Raw genomic sequence first — 20,777 nt, 5'->3', positions numbered from 1 at the left:
GTGAGCTGTCCCTGCAAAAGATACATAATGTTAACTATGCATGAAGTGTAGGAGGAATGTAGTAAAATGGAGCTATAATTAGACCTTACCATTTGGATTATTTCCAGGACTGGAGAAAATAGCAGTGGTTAGAGATATAAAAAAGACATCCTACTTAAAATCTTTAATGATAAACAACCAAACAATGAACGTTGGAATGTGACAGGAATAGAAACATTCCACCATTCGCATAACAGAGCTTGCCATACAAAGCATATGTGCTCCGGCGCTCATCTAAGATTTATTTCGGCAGCCGTTTTCTGACTGTCATTTTTTTTTTATTACCCCCTAAACAGCTTATTATTATTCATCTTTTTTTTTTTTTTTTATTGAAAATATTAACAGGTTACAAACAGTCATTGCGAGGTGCATTTCTAGTGACTAAGCATACACTTTATTGGCTGTGCAGGCAAATGTTTACATTTCCCGAGAAATATGTAAAGCAGTTGAAGAACCTGTACACCCTGGTCCGTGAACAGATGGCTTATAGTGGAGGAAAAGGATTATTACTATAGAAATATGGTTCAAATTCCCACATGACTGTAACCAAGAATGTTGTGCTATCTTAGTGGAATCAATAAGATCTATATCCGTTAACCATTTTCAGTCTCCTTTTCCCATATCCTACATAAAGGAGAGATTTAAACAACATTTGCGTTTGACAGATAAAGCATTCATAAGCAATAATGAGAGCCTCATGTCTGGACACCCTGTTATTCTAGAGATTATCAGCTCAGTCAGTTTCAAAGGGCTGATACAAGACAACATATATTTATTGAAATATTGTGTAATAACCCACTCTATAAACTCTGGCATTGCACTGGATTCTGCTCACATAATGACTGGTGAATGATTCTGGGCCATAGAAAGTCTGGATTGAAGTCAAAACAGACGTGCCACAGGTATTCCTTACCATCTCTACTGGAATGTGATTATAAAGGCACACATAGGAAGATGGCTTCCAAGTGTACTGTATATGTGTCCATTTAATCCCATATCAGCTCAGTGGAGTTTAAGTCTGGAGACGGTGCTGCTTATTACATGATTTGAACTCTACTGTTTGTTCTTTTACACAAAGATAGTCTTGGCAGAGCCAGAAGGTATGTTTAGTGTCATTTTATGTTGTACGATGACCCCTTCAATGACTAACTGTAAATCAAATGGTATTGCATGGTACTGAAATTTGCTATGGTAACTCTTTTGGTCCAGGGTGTTCTTTTGGTCCAAAGATGATCACACTTCCAGCACCATGTTTGACAGTTGGTGGCACACGGATAAGCTTACAGAGGGTTGGCTTTTAAAAGCCGGCACCTACCAGCATGTTTAAGCCCGCAATTTAGAAAGGCAATGTTTTTAATAGCAAAACATATTCCCCACACACAGAGAAGCCATCATTTTGCCTACTTGATGGAGTACAAAAACCTTTCATGTTGAGCCAAAGATTGGATTAATCCGCCAAGTCTTCAGTAGTCCCCTGGCAGTGCTTCATGACTCTGTCAACTCTCTTTCACAGATCAGCTGTAAATCCTTAACCCGTTATTTCCTAAAAAGGCATTTTTTATAACTCTGACATTATTTTTACATTTTTGTTAAACTTTCTTTATACCTCCAGAAAAACAGGGAATACAATCCTTAACATGGAGGAAGTAGCTGATTTGTATCACTTCCCTAGCATTGCTTAGCAGTGTTGGCTCTTACATAATAATGATATTTATAATAATAATAATAATAATGATATTTATATAGCACTTTTCTCCCAATAGGACTCAAAGTGCTTCACACATTGTCTTTACAGCTCGAAATACAAAACAAGCTTAACAGTAGATGTCAGTGAAATGCTTGAGTAAATAAGTATGTCTTTAGTCTATTTTTAAAGGATTCTATAGTGGGCGCTTCTCGCACTGTGCGAGGAAGAGAGTTCCACAGAGTTGGAGCAGCAAAGTTGAAAGCTCGACCCCCAGATGAATTCAGGGAGATTCTGGGTACTGTTAGTAGTCCTTCTTCAGTGGATCGTAGTAATCGAGTAGGACAGTAAGGGATCAGCAGCAGTTGCAGGTACCTTGGGCCCTGGTCATGTAGGGCCTTGAAAGTGAGTAAGCCAATCTTGAAAACGATTCGCCATTTTACAGGTAGCCAGTGAAGGGCGTAGAGAATGGGAGTTATGTGGCAGGAGCGGGGCTGGTTAGTTAATAGTCTGGCGGCTGCATTTTGTACCAGCTGCAAGCGGTGCAATTCTTTTGCTGGAAGACCCAGGTAGAGAGCATTGCAGTAGTCTAGTCGTGATGATATAAATGCATGTATGACTTTAGGAAGGTCTTCTGAGGGAATTAAATGCTTGATTCTGGCTATGTTTCTCAGATGAAAGAATGAGGATTTGATTGTGGCTGACACCTGATGTTTAAGTGTCAGGCCATTATCCAGGACAACACCAAGATTCCGCACATGATCAGAGTTTTTTAGTGCTGTGCCCCCCAGCTTAAGACCTGTCAGTTGGCTATGCTGCCGTCTTGTCCTGTGATTTATCATCAGGACTTCTGTTTTATCTGGGTTCAGTCTCAGCCAACTGGCACTCATCCACTCCTGGAGCTCAGCTACGCAGCCATTTAAGGTTGTTATTGTGTTATCGGTGCCTGGAGCAAAGGACAGGTACAGTTGGGTATCATCTGCATAGCAGTGGTAGACCAGGCCGTGACGTCTGATTATGTCACCAAGTGGAAGCATGTATACTGCAAAAAGCATGGGAGATAGTACAGAGCCCTGTGGGACACCACAAGACAACGGCACTGGTGGTGAAGAGTATACTCCCGATGCAACTCTCTGTGACCTGCCAGCGAGAAATGATTTGAACCAGCTAAGGACTGTGCCACCCAGGCCACAGAAATTCTTCAGGCGCTCAATTAGAATCCCATGGTCAATGGTGTCAAATGCTGCAGAGAGGTCCAGAAGGATTAGGATTGAACAGTCTCCTCTATCCCTTGCATTTAGAAGATAATTGAGCACACATACCAGAGCTGTTTCTGTGCTATGTCTTCTCCTGAATCCTGACTGGAATGGATCATAAATGTCATGGGTTAACAGGTGGGTCTCTAGTTGAGTTGCAACCACTTTCTCAATAACCTTTCCTAGAAAAGGAAGATTTGATACTAGCCTGTAGTTGGTCATGCAGTCAGGGTCTAAATTAGATTTTTTAAGAAGTGGTCTGACTATTGCTTTCTTTAGTGGTTCGGGAAAAACGCCTGTCTGCAAAGAGCATTGAACTATTTTTGCAAATGCAGGGCTGATTATTTCCATACACCCTAAAAGAAGCTTGGATGGGGCAGGGTCCAGATCACAGGAGGAGGGACGCAACAGTCTGGAAATTCCAGCAATGTATTTTACATCCACTTGGTCAAAGATGTCCCATGAAGGCAAGTGTCTTAAACTGGTAGGCTTGGTCTGTTGGAACTCCTTTGGTGTCACTGTGGGGATTCCAGCCCGGATGATAGATACTTTATCTGCAAAGAATTTAGCAAACTCATTGCATCTTGACTGCGAGAGGGTTACATCAGGCTGCAGGCATGCTGGTTTGCAAAGCATCTCCACTGTACGGAAAAGCTGAGCGGGCCTATTTTTTGCTGTCATGATCTCATTTGAAAGGTACACTGTTTTCTTGCGGGTGATTGTTGATTGGTATATTCCAATGTGTTTGATTAGATTTAATTTATCCTCTGCCAGGTTTGTCTTCCTCCATCGTCTTTCAAGTATACGACCCCTTTTCTTGAGATCACGAATACTGTTGTCAAACCAGGGAGCTTGATGGTGTGGTTTGCAGGGTCGAATACGCAATGGGGCTATAGTATCCAGTGCCTCTGTCACAGCCCTGTTATAAAAATGGACTAGGGAACATGGATCTTTACAGGTCCCCATCACTGCTGAGAGGTTCAAGTTAGCTGCCATGGCCTGAGGAGTCATAGCCCTCCTTGGGCGATATTTGGTCAATTCCATGGGCACAAATCTATTTTGAGGGGTTGCGACTGAGAACCATATTTAGTGGTGGTCTGACCATGTGACTGGGTTTATCTTTAGGTCAGATCTTCTAGTCCAATCTGGAAGACAAGATCAAGAGTGTGGCCACTTTTATGTGTAGCAGAGGGGATGACTTGAGTGAGCCCGAGAGCATTCATTGTGCACATAAGATCTTGGCCATACTTGGCATACTAGACACTGCAGTTTTCCAGCCTCCCCATTAACCCCACCACGAGTAAGTAACACTAGCAGTGACTTTTGCATGGAACGCACACCTCACCTCCAGTTACCAGCACTGGCAGTGACTAATTAGAAGACAATGATTCAACCTTGTAACAGAAAACTTCCTGGAAGAGCTTCAGTATGCCTCATACAGAAAGAGGTGTGGGGGCAGACAAGATAGAGCAAATATGATTATTGTGTGCTGCAGCATCTTTTTATTTGTATATTAGTAAACCTTATAACTGATGTACAATACATAGTAGTCACATTTATTTTCTGATGAACAAAGCAATGAATATTTATAAGCATATCGCTTGAAACTGCTGCTGATGGGCATATTTATTGTGATTGTATACTATACAGATAAAGTTATGCAAATACAGTATCACCTTTTGCCATGCCAATTCTTTGGTGATTCAGCTATGCCAAATGAGTTTCTGGCTCAAAATATGCTTTTATCTGCACAAATAAACTGGTACTTGTGTATTATCATGGCGCCCATCGCATCACATACCACATACCTCCCAAGTTTGGCAGTCCAGCCGGTGGGATGCTGCTGCTGCGCGCCGGAGGCGCGTTGAAATTTTCGGGGGGTGGTCTAATTTGGGGGCGTGGCCTATGCTTGTGGCTCTTCCGCGAGGCCACGCCCCCATTTTGCCGCTATGGGGGCATGACCCAGAGGCTCTGTGAGCCTCTAGCCATGCCCCCAGCCCCCTGGCTCCAGAAATAGACGCTGTGCGCATGCGCACAGCGTTTATTCTCCGCTGCTTAGCAGCTGACAGGGGGGACTCCCAACAGCCCCCCCACACCGCGGGACACTGCCGCCCGCAGGTGGGACAGCGGGACAGGCCCTGACAATTGGGACTGTCCCGATAAAATCGGGACTGTTGGGAGGTATGCATACCAGAAGGCTTACGATGGTATGCGATGCGATGCAATGCGATACAATGTTAGCAGATGTTATACAATTTCAAATTGTATACCATCGAATTGTATGCCATTGTATGGCATATACAATGGTATAAGATTTTAAATTGTATAAGCACCCTAATGGGTGTTTTTTTAATGTTAAATTTGCCCCCTATAAGATAAATAGTTGTATAAGCACCGTAATAGGTGCTTACAATGTTAAAAGCACCCCCACGCCACCCGTGCTATCAACGCCAAACCGAAGCGTGGCGAGCACAGCGAGTCCGCGAGGGGCGGCGGTACGCGTCCTCCGACCTTTTCATACCCCCACTATCCACGTCGGCGTGGAGATGACTTTATATAGTGTGGCGAGCGCAACGAGCCACCGAGCCCGAAGCATGGCGAGCGGACGCGGAATACATGTGAAGTAATGCGCGGCCCCTCGTGGGGCTCTCTGCGCTCGCCACAATATATAAAATCAACTCCACGACGACGTGGATAGTGGGGGTATGAAAAGGTCGGAGGACGCGTACCGCCGCCACTCGCGGACTCGCTGTGCTCGCCACGCTTCGGGTTGGCGTTGATAGTGGCAGTGGCGTGGGGGTGCATTTAACATTGTAAGCACTTATTGAGGTGCTTATACAATTAAGGATTGTATATACAATTTAAAATCGCATTGTATGCCATATACAATGGTATACAATTTTAAATGGAATACAATGCCATGCGACTGAATATTGTGGGCGCCGTGATAATACACAAGTACCAATAAACCAAACTGAGGGCAGGGTTATAGAGAGTTGGCCATGCCCCCTTCAGGGGAAAAAAATGGAAAAAGTATTTGCGGCTATGCATTCTGAAGTGGGTGTTGTGAGGCCAATCCATGGGAGAGAAGGATCATTGTGCTTATCCCCTTCTCCTCTGCATAGGCAGAGGAGACTACTGCTGCAGCAGCCACCCTGCCCCACTGCAGCCCTGCACGCAGACGTGTATGCTGGGCTTTGAAGAGGGGCTGCTGCAGACAGGTACAGTAGGAGAGGTGAGGGGTCTGTGTCTGGGCTCCTCCAACATGCATGGGCCAGGTATTTAGTATTTTCTCCTCCTACCCTCTCAGTGGCCCTGACTGAGAGTGACATAATTAAATTGCTAGACTACACTGAACAGTTTAATGTGCAAAATGTTTCTCTCCTACTGTAACATAGAAACAGAATTTGACGGCAGATAAGAACCACTTGGCCCATCTAGTCTGCCCCTTTTTTAAACATGTTACCTCAAACCATATTTGATCCTTATGTTTTTGTATGGATACCAATATGCCTATCCCAAGCATGTTTAAATTGCACTACTGTATTTGCCTCTACCGCCTCTGATGGGAGGCTATTCCACTTATCTACTACTCTTTCTGTGAAGTAATTCTTCCTCAAATTTCTCCTGAATCTTCCTCCCTCTAGTTTCAGTGCATGTCCTTATGTTCTGCTGCTCCACTTCCTGTGAAGAATGTCTCTCACCTGTACCTTGTTAAAACCCTTGATATATTTGAAAGTTTCTATCATGTCCCCCCTTTCCCTTCTCTGCTCTAAAGTATACATATTAAGATCTTTTAGTCTTTCCTGGTAAGTTTTGTGATGTAGGCCATGCACCATTTTAGTTTCCCTTCTTTGTACAGTCTCTAATGTATTTATATCCTTCTGGAGATATGGCCTCCAGAACTGAACACAATACTCTAGGTGAGGTCGTACCAATGACCTATACAGTGGCATTATTACTTCTTCCTTTCAACTGCTGATACCTCTCCCTATGCAACCAAGCATCTGACTTGCCTTCTTCATTGCTTTGTTACATTGCCTACCTGCCTTTAAGTCCCCTGAAATAGTGACACCTATTCTCTCTTCCTCATTAGTTTCCATTATAGTGCCATTTATACTATATTTAATCTTTGGATTTTTGCAACCCAAGTGCATGATTTTGCATTTTTTGGCATTAAACTGTAGTTGCCATGCTCTTGGCCATTCCTCTAATCTACCTAGATCATCAATCATTTGTTTTACCCCTCCTGGTGTGTCTACCCTGTTGCATACTGTATGTTTTTTCCTATCATATTGAGGTTTTAGGCAATTCCACATGAATCAAATCAACCTGTTTTTGATGGTTCAATTAAAATTGGGGATATTTGGCTCTATTAAGGTTCTATTTTCGAATTGACTGTTAGTAAATGAGCTGTTCTTATCAATGTCCATGGGTGTCATCTTATCCAGTTGCGTAACAATAGCGCTGCAGGGGTAAGGCAGGGTCTTAACTTTAGAGAAATATGCTGGTATGTGGATCACATCACTATATATAAAGCAGCGCTAGGCAATAATGGTTTAAAATTGACAATATTTAATAAGAACAATTCATACAAATAAAAGCAAATTATATGATTGCCAATAATAAAAATAGCATAGAAATGGTCTGAGGTATAATTAGTGGCACATTTTTGGGACATGTGGTATAGCCATAATGTTCTGTATATATGGAGGTGTAGGTGGTGTCTCCGGTGATTCTTAATATTTACCGAGCCGGTCGCCACAAATGTAATGGGTGGATGTTTCTCAGATAACAGGCAGTCCCAAGTACACCTTGTGAAATTTCGCAATCAGCTCCTTGGTAACAATGCAGGTTTTCTAACAGAGACAGTCCTCCTTACAAGCGTCCTCCTGATGTGTATAGATGATGGCTGGTCCCAAAAATAAAATTTGTCCTCAGTCCAATGATAACACCTGACGCGTTTCCCTGCTGTATCAGCAGCTTTATCAAAGGTCTTAACTTTACTGGTGGAGGGGGGGGGGGCCTAAATTTGTTGTCAGGGGAGGGGGGGCTCAAAACTTTTCGTTACGCCACTGATCTTATCAATGTATTTTGAAGTTCTATTTCTGTGTGAAGTCGAATGTCTGGACATTACACTTATGCTTGTATCTCCTACAAATATTAATTTAATCCTTCAGGGGTCATTGCGGGGTGATTACAGGTCTGTGATGGAATAGCTGTAGAGCGCTTTACTTAGGGCAATAAACCTAAGAAGATCGAAGCAATTAAATCTGTTCCTTAGTTTGGGTTACTACTTGATTCTTACATTTTAAGATAATATATTGCATTTAGCAAAGTGTTTCTAGAACCGCTTTCAAGAACCCAGCCACCTTTCGGAGTAGAAAGGGAACCTATTTTTACAAGGTATTTGATGTAGATAAAAATAAAAATTGGCCTTGTCTGCACGGTTATTAGATACAGGAAAAACTAGTACTGTCCTCTTTTTCTGTACCTAGCATTGCCATTTGTATAGCTTAAAGGCAGCTTTAAAGCCAACATCACAAGTTCCTACTCTAATATAAAAGACAATTTTATTTCTTAGACAGACATTGACTCTGATTACAATTGTAGCTTGTTATTTCCCTTAGGGAGCCCATCTCACACTAGTTTACAGAGATTGATACAGCTGGATCATTTCCACCCTGAAATACTGTAGATAAATGGTAAAATATGCTCTTGACATTTCTTGTCAGGTCTGTTGGACAATATTCAAAACAATATCTGTTTTAGGTTGCATTTAGATTACTACAAAAGCCCTGAAAATAATATTTATAATTATGCATGTAACATGTTTGTGTATTATTTAAACATGCTTAAGTTAAGCATGCAACACGATTTGCATCTTTAGCTCCGGCCCTCCCCTGAAAAGGAAATTAATGCCACCGCGGGTGAGATGGGGAGGGGGCGGTATCCGGGAGGGTTGCCGGGTTGCCCACCTTTCCGGGGGGCCGTGAGAGGTACCCTTGCCATTCAAGTCAGGAAATGAAAAGAAAACCAGTATGCCATTAAAGGTATCAATAGTTTTGTTCAGTTATGCTAATAATGTCACACATGCTATGAATTATTTCGGTTCTTGTTTAGTTTCACGGCGGCAGCATGGCCGCCCGCTACTTCCGGGTTCGGCGCTCGGAAAACTATCTAAAATAAAGTCCATGCCAGTGTGAATTGGTTCATACCCCCACTATCCACGTTGGCATGGAGTTGATATTAGATAGCATGGCGAGCGTAGCGAGCCACCGAGCCCGTAGCGTGGGCGAGCGTAGCGTGGGCGAGCGTAGCAAGCCACCGAGCCCGTAGCGTGGGCGAGCGAAGCGAGCCCCGCATGGGGACACAGACGCTGCTGCGACTGAGACGCTGCCGCCATAAAACTAAACAAGTACAATTTTTTCTTATCACCTATTCAAAATAAAAATTCTGTTTAAAATTAAATATGTGTAAAGTGTGTATGTATGTGTGTATATATATATATATATATATATATATACACACACATATATATATATAAATATATATATATATATATATATAGTCTTGTGGAGTCTGCCCGGCACTCTCCCTGTGTACACAGCAACTTCGGTGCTCTCCGAAAAGATCAAGTAGACAAAGAAGGAAACAGCGGCATCCAAGGATTTTTTTTAGCAGAGTATTAAAAAGCCATGTAAAATGGCAGCAATGTTTCGGGGCCCAAATGCCCATTTGTCAAGGTAATTCACTGTTTTCACCTTGACAAAGCGGCGTTTGGGCCCCGAAACATTGGTGTAATTTCACATGGCTTTTTATTACACATATACACATACTGTGTATATATATATATATATATATATATATATATATATATATATATATACATACATATATATATATACAGTATATATATAGCATCGGAGCACATGTGAAAATAGAAGAAAGCAACATAGATCTCGGTACAATTCTCAGTTCTGCAGTTTGTCATTATAAAGCTCTGGATAACAAGTTGTTCATGGTTTCCATCTTCAAAATGGAATTCTGTTTAATTTTATATCTGCTGCAGTAGTGTGTGTGCAAAGATAATTTGCTACTACCAATACACAACCACCAGCTTCATCCTATTATACTATTAAGGGACCAGGAAACAAGGGTTTATAACTGTGACCGAGCACAGCTGCATCATTGTAAAATATCCAGCATAATAAACAGAAGTACTGTCAGTAACACTAAGTGATATAGAGGCCAGCAACGGTTTTAACGTACAATAAGCTTCTCTTAACAGATAATTGGATAAAATGGAATTTAGCATTGTACAGAATTAAATTAAATTACATATGTTTGCCATATCCCAGCCCAAGGTTTTCCATTTAAAAGCAACACCCAATTTTCTTAATTGGATAATTACCAGTCCTTGTTTTGCATTGTAGGTGTTACATGCAGACAAATATGTGTAGGATTTTAGCCCTACTATTCTGTCAGAGAGAATAATTTACCAAAAAAAATCCTGTTTTTGTTGTTTCCAAATAGGAGTTCTCTGTTTTCAAATGTGCTAAAAGTTTGCTTACTTAAAAGACATGTAGCCATTCACAAGCAGCCTTTTTGGGGCTTATAGTAAGATTCCAATGGCATGGCCACACCCCATCAGTATGGACACCATTTGGACAGAGACTTCTGCTGGGAGGTTTTACAAACATCACACATTCTAAGGCTTAAATACAAAATACAGTAATAAGATGAAAACAACCCTACATTGTTATAGTCTCTCCATGCATACTGCTCACTCTTAATTCATTTGCTAGAATTGTCATTTATGTTCATTGCTCCGATAGCTCTTATTGGATCACTCTCCAAGAATCTACCAGTGATAAGCTGTCTTTAAAACACATTCCAAATCGCAGTGGTATTCAGTTGTAAGGAATGTTAATTTTCTGGGCAATTACAGTTTATGGGTGTTTTTATTTATAAATAAGGTTCCATCCTGACCAAGGTATCCTTCAAATTGTTGAACAATGTTTTCAGTACCTATTCCAAGATAATTGGTGGTAGACTAAGACACAGTACTGTGTAGCATATGCAAAGAAATCTAAGGCAACTGTCAATGCAACCAAACTTGCATCTGTAAACATCCTTAGTAGTTATTATTATCATCTTATTGTAAGCTGTCGCAGTACTCCTCAACCCATAGAAGGCCCCATAGTTGTAAGGGGAAGTGCCCACCAATCCTTTTTTCCATGCTATTTTCTTTTGAACAGCTGCTAGTGTCAGTCAACTGAAGCCTCACTGGAAAGCCAAACAATATTTCACTGCATTTGCCCACTATCGTTGTCATCCTCACACTTCTGGGTAGGCTTACAGTGATATTTCTTTAAACTTGGACACTCAGGAATTTCACAGGTTCTGTGGCTGGCTAAATTCAAGCATTGCATTTAGCCAATGCATTTCAGCTGGGTTTTAATCAGCTACAGAACCTGTGTAATTGGTGAGTATCCCAGTTTAAACAAGTCCTATGTTAAGGCTACCTCTGGGCTCAATATGCACCACAGCCACTGCAATGCCAGTAGAACCATCACTTTTGGCATGTTCTAGACAGTGGGAAACTGAACTTCCATAAACAGACACACAAGATAGACTTAAATGCAGTCATTAAAACAAGGGCTCTGCTCATGAGAGATTTGCCAATATAGTGGGAAAAGAGTAGAACTCAGACCAGAAGAGCACAGATTGGGATATGATGGTGAGTAGTACTGTATATAGGTAGGAGTAAGATATCTAGCAAAGAGTTGATTATTTTCGAGAATGGGAAAGTTTGAGCAAGGTAAAGAAATCTATTGATAGGCTGCAGATCAGAATTCTTGTGAGAGAGATGTGAAGTTATTTATAAACGTAGACACTTAAATTCTCAATGCAAATTATAGATATGCTATGCTAGTTCTGGACATTTGTCCATTCAGTCTGGTTGATTAAATATTGCAGCCATTATGCAAATATAAAAGGACAGTACAGTCCTTAGCTTACCTACCTAAACATACAACTGTGTTATACCACATATTTATAGACTTTGCACCAGGAAAATTAGCTAAATCCCAGAGGCTTGGTACAGCACAGCCCTGATGTAGGGGAACTTTCTTCAAACACACTTGTTCTGTGGTTTAAATATTAGGCTGGGCATTCTGCTCTGAAGGTTTTCTTGTTTACGGCCAGGTCAAGGTAGACCTTGCATTTTTCTTATAGGGAAAGATACAGTCCAATATTTTTCAGGAGACACTGTCACATTGATTTCTTACTGCTGTGCGAGTGTATATTTGCAATTATAAGTATATGGTTGTCTATCCTGGGACTGGCACACAAACAATAATTGCACAATAATGGCAATACTACACACACATCTGTGTGCAGTATAGAATGCTACAACATCTCAGACCCTACCTATAATTGCTACATTCTAAATCTAAACTAACATCATTTCTTACAGCTTCCAAGTCTTGCATATATATATATATATATATATATATATATATATATAACTGCTGAACAAAGGAGGCGGCACTCACGGGTTTGAAAAACGGCAAACTTGTATTAAAAATACATCACAAAAAAACGTGTCACAAAGGTGTCCGACGTTTCGAGGCTCTGGGCCCCTTTTTCAAAAAACGTCGGACACCTTTGTGACACGTTTTTTTGTGATGTATTTTTAATACAAGTTTGCCGTTTTTCAAACCCGTGAGTGCCGCCTCCTTTGTTCAGCAGTTATCCATTTAATCTGTGGAAGGCACAACGGTCCAAGTGGACATCAGCCAGAGTGCCGACCGACCTACCGTGTATATATATATATATATATATATATATATATATATATACACACTATGTATAAAAGATATGTGTGCATGTCATCTAGTCTTTTGTTTCTAGTACATTCTCAAATAAGTAACTTATTAGCAATTCCCTTCTCTTTGTTGTGGTGTATAGGTCATAAGAATGGAAGAGATCCTGATGAAGCAGAGCTGGTGAGCTTAAGCAAAAGACTGGTGGAAAATGCAGTACTGAAAGCTGTACAACAGTATATAGAGGAAACACAGGCCAAAACCAAACAGACTGATGGGATTCCACTGGAGCCTGGCAATAATGAGAAAAATGAAAATAACATTAAACAATGAACACAGTCTCCACTCCAAACTATAGATGTAATCACAAAATGAACAGTTGCATCAAGAGACGCCTAATTTGCTGCTCAGGTGCATCTTACAGTATGTAGGGATTGGATGACAATAATGCTTTATGGCAACATTTACCGAGATGGATACAGTCAGTGATATTTCTTGATAAACTTGTTTGCTTGGCAGAAAAACCAAACCAAAAGGATATGGCAAGATTCCTAAGAGGTGAACAATGAATTCATTGTGTAGCTGAAGAAGAAAGTGAGCCTATTGTTAATGCCTTGTTAAGTGGCACTGAAAGGCCAACCGAGGCCTTACCGGATGACGGAGCCAGGTCATCCATGTGGTGTAATGAAGGTGCATGACTTTGTCTCTCCAAGTAGAGGGTCCTTACTAGGTTACTACTGATGCAATGGCAACCTTTCAAAAGCTATGCTAATGTCAATGCTGGATTTTCCTCAGAAAAATGATATTCACTATGTATTAATGTACTGGTTTCTCTAATGTATTGTGACACTATGCAGTCTTTTCTCAATGACCGTTATTCATGAAAAGTATATATTTTTGACAAGTGTAATAGCTTCTTTTTTTTTTTAATACAAAATGTGTGGCCAAAATCATAGTGTGTGTATATTTGATTTTCTTATATAATTTTCACACATACTTTTTTTTTATATGTCCAATGTAAAATAACGATATCCTTTTCTTCAGGCAAGAAATGCACAGACGCCATTACACAGACTGCTTTGCAAAGGGAGTTGAAGCCTCTATTGGAAAAAATGAAAGCTATAAAACGCTTTCTGGCACTTCCAGAGACACGTGCAAAAATACACAAGGAGGTGTTTGGTCATAGACTGATTACAGAAAACAACAAGCAGGTTTTGGCTTCTGAGACACGGATATTGACATAAAACTATGGGCTTTGTAACTGCAGGAAAGACAGCAACATTAATTATCTTTGTATACAAACTATTCTGAACCACACCTCATGCAGGAAAAAGCGTGTTTAATCTATTTTTACATCAATCTTACAATTCTGGATCAAATACAACCTTCTTAAATAAATGCATTAATAATGTGCAGATTGGAGGGAATGCCATGTTTCCACGTGTTATTGTGCAGAGTAATCCCCCAACTTTACACATCTGGTCATGTTGTGATGGTTTTCAAATGCAAATACTTGATGAATGAATGTTACTTTTTAATCAGTACACCTGCCAGTCACACAAGCTAAATTCCACACTTAGGGTGAAATACATGTGATTTGGTCACTTTTTATGTTATTGCGGTGATTAATCACATAAAAAAGTCCAAATCACATGTATTTTACAGCAGGTCCGTTGCGATGCGCATCACAACGGAGCCTGTGAGTCCTACCGCCAGCAGGAGAGATCCATCGGATTGCATCCAAGCCAGGCAGGCTTGGCTGGGATTGCATCCAATGTATTGTATGCAAAAGGAGCTTCCCAGGCAGCTCAGGGGGGGATTGCAGACGACTTCGCTACTCGGAGAAGTCGCCTAGTGTATGACCACCTTTAACCACAGTGGTACCTGTCCATGCGCATTGTTTGCGCTGGTTCATAGTGTTGCTGGTACTGCAGCTGGGAATTGGCATTTCAATCTGGGATTCCAACTGTTGGAACGTCCCAACAGTCGGAATTCCAGGCCGTTTTCTGTCTGCTCAACAGATACTCGACAGGCGGAATTTAATGTCAATTGTCAAAAAGTGGGCGCATCGCCTGCAGATTGTTGAGAAACGGCTGTGAATTCGACAATCCGCATCCGTTTCTGACAAAACAGATCTGAAACAGCAGCGTTGAATAGGCGGCCCCCGCTATCTTTCCCTGGTGGAAATAGCGGCCAAGATTGAATACCCCCCATAGTCTTTTGAAAAGGTGCAAAATAATTTTGGACCCATACAGTGTGTAATAGAGTATGACATTTTTGTAGCAAATTTGTCTATGCTAGACAGTATAACCATTGGTATGATGTGTCCTACACAATAATAGGCTAATGCTGCTCCTCACCTCTTTTGGTGGAATTCAAGTGATTTATGCCACAGAGGCCACTAAATAGCGCCCCTCAGAGGAAGTGTTGCTCTGTTTGGCCGCACACATTATTGTTATGTTGTTCTGTCATTTTGACAAACTGGTGAATAGGACCTTATTCCGGTCCATTCGGAAGCCACTATGCGTTCACACGGGGGTGATGTTTTGCGTCTGCATGTGCACAGATGCATTTTTCTGCATGTGAAGGCCCTGGGTGTGTGCACCCAGGGCGAACAAACTGCTCACTGGGTGCATGCACCCAACCTTTGCGGGCAGCTGAGGCCAAGGGACTTGACCATGGGAACACCCAGCATTTCATGGACGTTCCCATGAAAACGCTGGGCGTTCCCATGGAATCACTTGGTGACGTAGGCGCCATGGGAGGGAAGATGACATCACCGGATGTCAGCTGCCTTCCCACTTCCTTCAGAATGTGCACACACATTCTGAGGTTGCTCTGAGCGACCATCGAATTATGTTGGTGTTCCCCCGCCGGCTGCGAATGGATGTCTATGTAAATCATCCGTTCGCAGCCAGTGCAGGCAATCACACACTTCGAATGGGTGGCGACCAGGCCACCCATGGCAAGGCGGGGTTTGGTGGACTCACAAGGCTGTGAATTTGCAGCCTTGCGAATCAACCAGAATAACCCCCCTAGTTTGTAACAACAGCTATTCTACTAATTTAATATATCTTGGATCAAGTTTCCTCTATACAGTATAGAAAAAAAATAATTCATTTCATGTCCCCTAAACATATTATTATTTAAAAAAAATTGTAAATCGACTCCATAAGCACTTGCACAGTGAGTCATTGTTTAATGATGCTGAATATTATTTGGGCTTAGACAACTATAAGTGAGAAAATATGTTTTTACACAGTACAATTTAGGATGTTAGATTATACTCCTGTCCTCCCGCATATCTTTGTGTGCTGCTTCCAACAACAGAATCTGCTGTTATGTATAATATTTATTATACATAGCAAAGCAGGAGCTTTATTTCATTGTAACATCTCTGTGTATACCAAATATTTCACTTTGCATAGTTTAAAAAATGCATTTGAAAATATGTTTTTCAGAGAAAAAGCAGAATGAGGTACTCTTTACTTGAACGGCGCCCACGATTTTGATCGTGGGCATCGTTAGTAAAAAATCGCGGGCATTGAATGCACTAAAAAATCGGGTGCGATGCGACCGACGCGGTGCCCGCGATTTCACATAGGGAACAATGTTAAATGTCTCAATTGACCCGATTTTCCTGTTCAATGCCTCAATTGACCCGATTTTTCCATAGGAAACAATGTTAAATGGCCCATAGAGGCCAAATAGGCACCCTGAAGTGTGAAATGGCCCCCACAATTGTTAACGCCACCCCACGATCAACGTGAACCCGAAGCGTGGCGAGCGCAGCGAGCCCACGAGGGGCGGCGGTACGCGTCCTACGACCTTTTCATACCCCCACTATCCACATCGGCGTGGAGTTGAGAATAGAAAGTGTGGCGAGCGCAGCGAGCCACCGAGCCCGAAGCGTGGCGAGGGGACGCGGACAGCTGTGAAGCCCGCGAGGGGACGCAGACAGCTGTGAAGCCCGCGAGGGGACGCGGATACCTGTGAAGGTATCCGCGTCCCCTCGCGGGGCTCGCTACACTCGCCACGCTTCCGGCATGGTGGCTCGCTGCGCTCGCCACACTTTCTATTCTCAACTCCACGCCGACGTGGATAGTGGGGGTATGAAAAGGTTGTAGGACGCGTACCGCCGCCCCTCGCGGGCTCGCTGCACTCGCCACGCTTCGGGTTGACGTTGATCGTAGGGTGCCGTTAACAATTGGGGTGGCCATTTCACACTTCAGGGTGCCTATTTGGCCTCTGTGGCCCATTTAACATTGTTTCCTATGGAAAAATCGGGTCAATTGAGGCATTGAACAGAAAAATCGGGTCAATTGAGACATTTAACATTGTTCCCTATGGGAAATCGCGGGCATCGCGTCGGTCGCATCGCACCCGATTTTTTAGTGCATTCAATGCCCGAGATGGCCACGATGGGCGCCCTTCTAGGTAAAGAGTACCCAGAATGATCTTATTCAAGCCTCCTTCATTGCCTAGCAATCCCAGTGGTGATTACAGCCTCTGAAATGGCAATAGAATATTATTAGCATTGTCCTCCAGTGTTTATTAGTCAATATTTCCCAACTAGTAACAATACTGTTTGAATATAAATATGAATCCAGTACAAACATATAACTAGGTTGTAGCAAAATATAATTAGCTCAGTTACCTGTTTGGATAAAACCCTCGAAGAATGCAGTTAGAGAAGTGCATTGTTATCCGTTGCTCTCAGTATGTGGAATGCTGTGCATCACAACAGCTTGGGACTATGCAGGGTCACAGACTTTGTTGATAGCTCTCCTCTGCTGCTGGCAACATTTCACCATCATTTCTAAAGGTGCGTACACACGGTACGATTTATGTTCCGTATGATATTGTATACGATTTCCCAGGAAAGTTCCAGTGTTCAAAAGCAAAAGATTTGTGCTTAAAATAACATACAATGTGCATAAGATATCATATACGATATGACGTCACAGCTGTACTACACTATACTCTTATGCTTTCTAGACAGAATTGGGTTGCTTGCTCACCCGAGCAGCTCTCTGCCAGACGATCAGCGGGAGCGCGCATCGTACGTCGGATAGTGCGTACACACGGTAAGATATAGTGCACTATCTAGCATGCTATTCGAAACTAGCTACCGTGTTTCCCCGATAATAAGACACTGTCTTATTTTTTTTTTTTCCCCAAAAAAGACCATAGGTCTTATTTTCGGGGGAGGGCTTATTTTAATAGCCCCACAATTTAATGTGCCGGTATTTTACATACCCCCACCTGTTTGTTTGAAGTTTTACTGAATTTTCGTTGATGGCGCTGTGTGGTGAGCAGCAGCCAGCCAGTCAGCCGCGTGATGCATCCCTGGGAACGGGAGCTGCGGTGCTGCTGGTGAGTGAGCGGAGGGCAGCGGGGGTCAGCGGGAGTCAGCGGGGGCCGAGCGGAGGCTACACACCTGTTTGTTTGAAGTTTTACTGAATTTTCGTTGATGGCGCTGTGTGGTGAGCAGCAGCCAGCCAGTCAGCCGCGTGATGTGCGCGGCGCGATGTGCGCGGCGTGACGTCACGCCGCGCCTACCGCAATGCATCCGTGGGAACGGGAGCTGCGGTGCTGCTGGTGAGTGAGCGGAGGGCAGCGGGGGTCAGCGGGGGTCAGCGGGAGTCAGCGGGGGCCGAGCGGAGGCTACACATTAGGTGTACATACAAATACATGGGGAAAATGGTAGGTCTTATTTTCGGGGGAGGGCTTATTTTGGACCAGCGTCCAAAATCTGGGGTAGGGCTTATTATCGGGGTAGGTCTAATTATCGGGAAAAGACGGTAGATAGTGTGCTAGATTTTGCACTATATCTTACCGTACACACCTTAAGATTTATGTCGTATCCAGGATTAAATAATGAAGTTAAAGATATTGAAAAGAATTGTGGGTAAATTTATGAAGCTTAAATTGCCACTTTTCAGCATATTTTGTATACAAATCGCAATTCCAAAACTTACACACACACACACACACACACATATATAGCAATCCAAAATAACAGCACTCGAGAGGCATTTTTTCAATGCAAAAGACAGGTCTGTATTTTAGCTTCACACCCCGAAAGCTTGTAAGCTAAAATACAGACCTGTCTTTTGCATTGAAAAATTGCCTCTCGAGTGCTGTTATTTTGGATTGCTGTATACTACACATTCGGGCACCGGGGCTTCATTACCAATGAGTTACAAGTGAGTGCCGGCTGATTTGGACTGCTATATATATATATTTATATATATATATATATATATATATTAAATATGGTTTCACAAACTGTAAGAAACCCCTCAGAGAGGAAATAAATGGTTCTGACTAGCAAGATAGTTGAAATCGTTATATTGCCTGTCAGTCTATGTTAAAAATGTAATAAAGTATAAGAACCCCTGCCCAATTATTCGATAATGGATCATGCTACTTAACATTTGGGCCCCACACAAAGGGATGCCTAGTCTATTGCCAAGTATTATTTCAGCTTCTCTTGGGACCTTTGGCTTGTGGTACATAGCAAATATTGTAGCAGTCAGGATATAGCACAGTGAAACTTATTACACTTATTCTTTTAATAACAAATAGTGACCCATTCTATTAAATAATTGTGTCACTTTATTTATTTAATTAAATAATTGTTGCCATGTTATGATTTTCTTTTAATCACCTACTGCTTCTTAAAATAAACGTCTTAGTGTATGCTGTCAGTAGGTACTTAGCTACACTCTTCTTGATCCAACATAATCCAATGGTTAAATAGAATACCCATTAAAGCTAGATGTATGGGAAACATCTCCTGATTGGCTGACAACATTTCTATTTTGCTGCAAACAATACGAACTGCATTATCTCTTACAGGTAAAAATAAATAAAAATAGAAAATTACATGGAAAACCTGTGTTGTAGAATTGATTAGGAGTTACTATAGTATAAGTAAAATATACACATAAAAACAATTTTTAATGGCTTAAAAAAATAATATAACTAGACAACAGCTCAAAAACCTGTGTTAAAAGGCAAATTACCGGGTCGACATGCTAGACCCGGGAATTTGCCTTGCAGTGAGAACGGGGTATAAAATATATCTGGTTGGTACAACTTGTTTATACAAGGCAAGTGTCACTATAATTTTTCTCATGCAGAAGAAGCCTTTTGGCTAAACATTAAAGTGGACATGTGACCCTAGCAATATCCACTACTTGAAATGTATTTAACTCTTTCATTTGCATTTATTCAGCATGGAAAAGCACAAATCCCTTTTTTTTCTCAATAACAATAGTACATGTAGGTTAAATACTGTAAACCCTGATCAAACTCATCTACACAAAAACACATGGGCAAAATATATGGCTCAGTGCCACTAAACAGTATTTGCTGTTCTGGCCCACAGTTTTGCAGCTTTGTAAATAACCTTTATGGAGAGGTTCAGTTAGCTGCAGGTTGACCCAGACTCATGTGGTCTATTCCCCCATATCTATTAATTTGCACAGCCACAATCAACTCCCATAGAGGTCCTAGGCTAAATGACAAATAAGAAATTCAAATAAACAACCAATTACATCTTTACATAGCAGACCTCTGTAATACCTCTTTTACACCAAAATCCCGGATCTGACCCGGTATTTGGTACACAGGTCCAAGCCAGGTCGGATTTGCTCCATTTACACTGCGGTGCTGACCCGCAGTGTAAACAGGGGCGGTGCTTGGAGATGATATCATCACCAAGCGCTGGGACAGCCTCGCTGGGGGCACAAAAAGCTGCTGGGCTGCCCCAGCCTCTGATCCTAGCCCCCATCTGTGAGGTGAATGGATGCCGCACACAGGCATCCATATACCTCCTCCCTGCCTCCGCTGCTGGCTGCACAGTACAGTGTGTGCCAACCTCCATACTGACGCTGGGGTCCGGAGGTTGGTGTTCTCCATTGTTGTAAATAGGAGCCAGGTCGGATGACCCGGCATACC

At 42.1% G+C, this 20,777-nt stretch overlaps 1 protein-coding gene across 4 annotated transcripts in view; it reads left to right on the top strand.

The window, feature by feature from the left end:
- AKAP7 (A-kinase anchoring protein 7) overlaps positions 1–16,410 on the top strand; it is a 195,499-nt gene extending 179,089 nt beyond the window's left edge. Inside the window, exons 8-9 of one of the 4 annotated variants that reach the window (XR_014471700.1) lie at positions 12,955–13,367; positions 13,854–13,990. Coding sequence is in view for 2 of the 4 variants with exons in the window: in XM_083176713.1 (XP_083032839.1) it covers positions 13,854–14,053 (200 nt within the window). In the remaining 2 variants the exon portion in view is untranslated. Of the gene's footprint in view, positions 1–12,954 lie in introns of all 4 variants that reach the window. The other 3 variants (XR_014471699.1, XM_083176713.1, XM_083176714.1) reach the window with 3 other exon arrangements.
- The last annotated feature ends 4,367 nt before the right edge of the window (positions 16,411–20,777 follow it).

This window comes from Crinia signifera, chromosome 3 (genome assembly GCF_055691185.1).
Source record: "Crinia signifera chromosome 3, ASM5569118v1, whole genome shotgun sequence".
Lineage (NCBI taxonomy): Eukaryota > Metazoa > Chordata > Amphibia > Anura > Myobatrachidae > Crinia > Crinia signifera.
The sequence above is the reverse complement of the archived record's forward strand: the minus strand, read 5'-3'. Positions and strand labels throughout refer to the sequence as shown.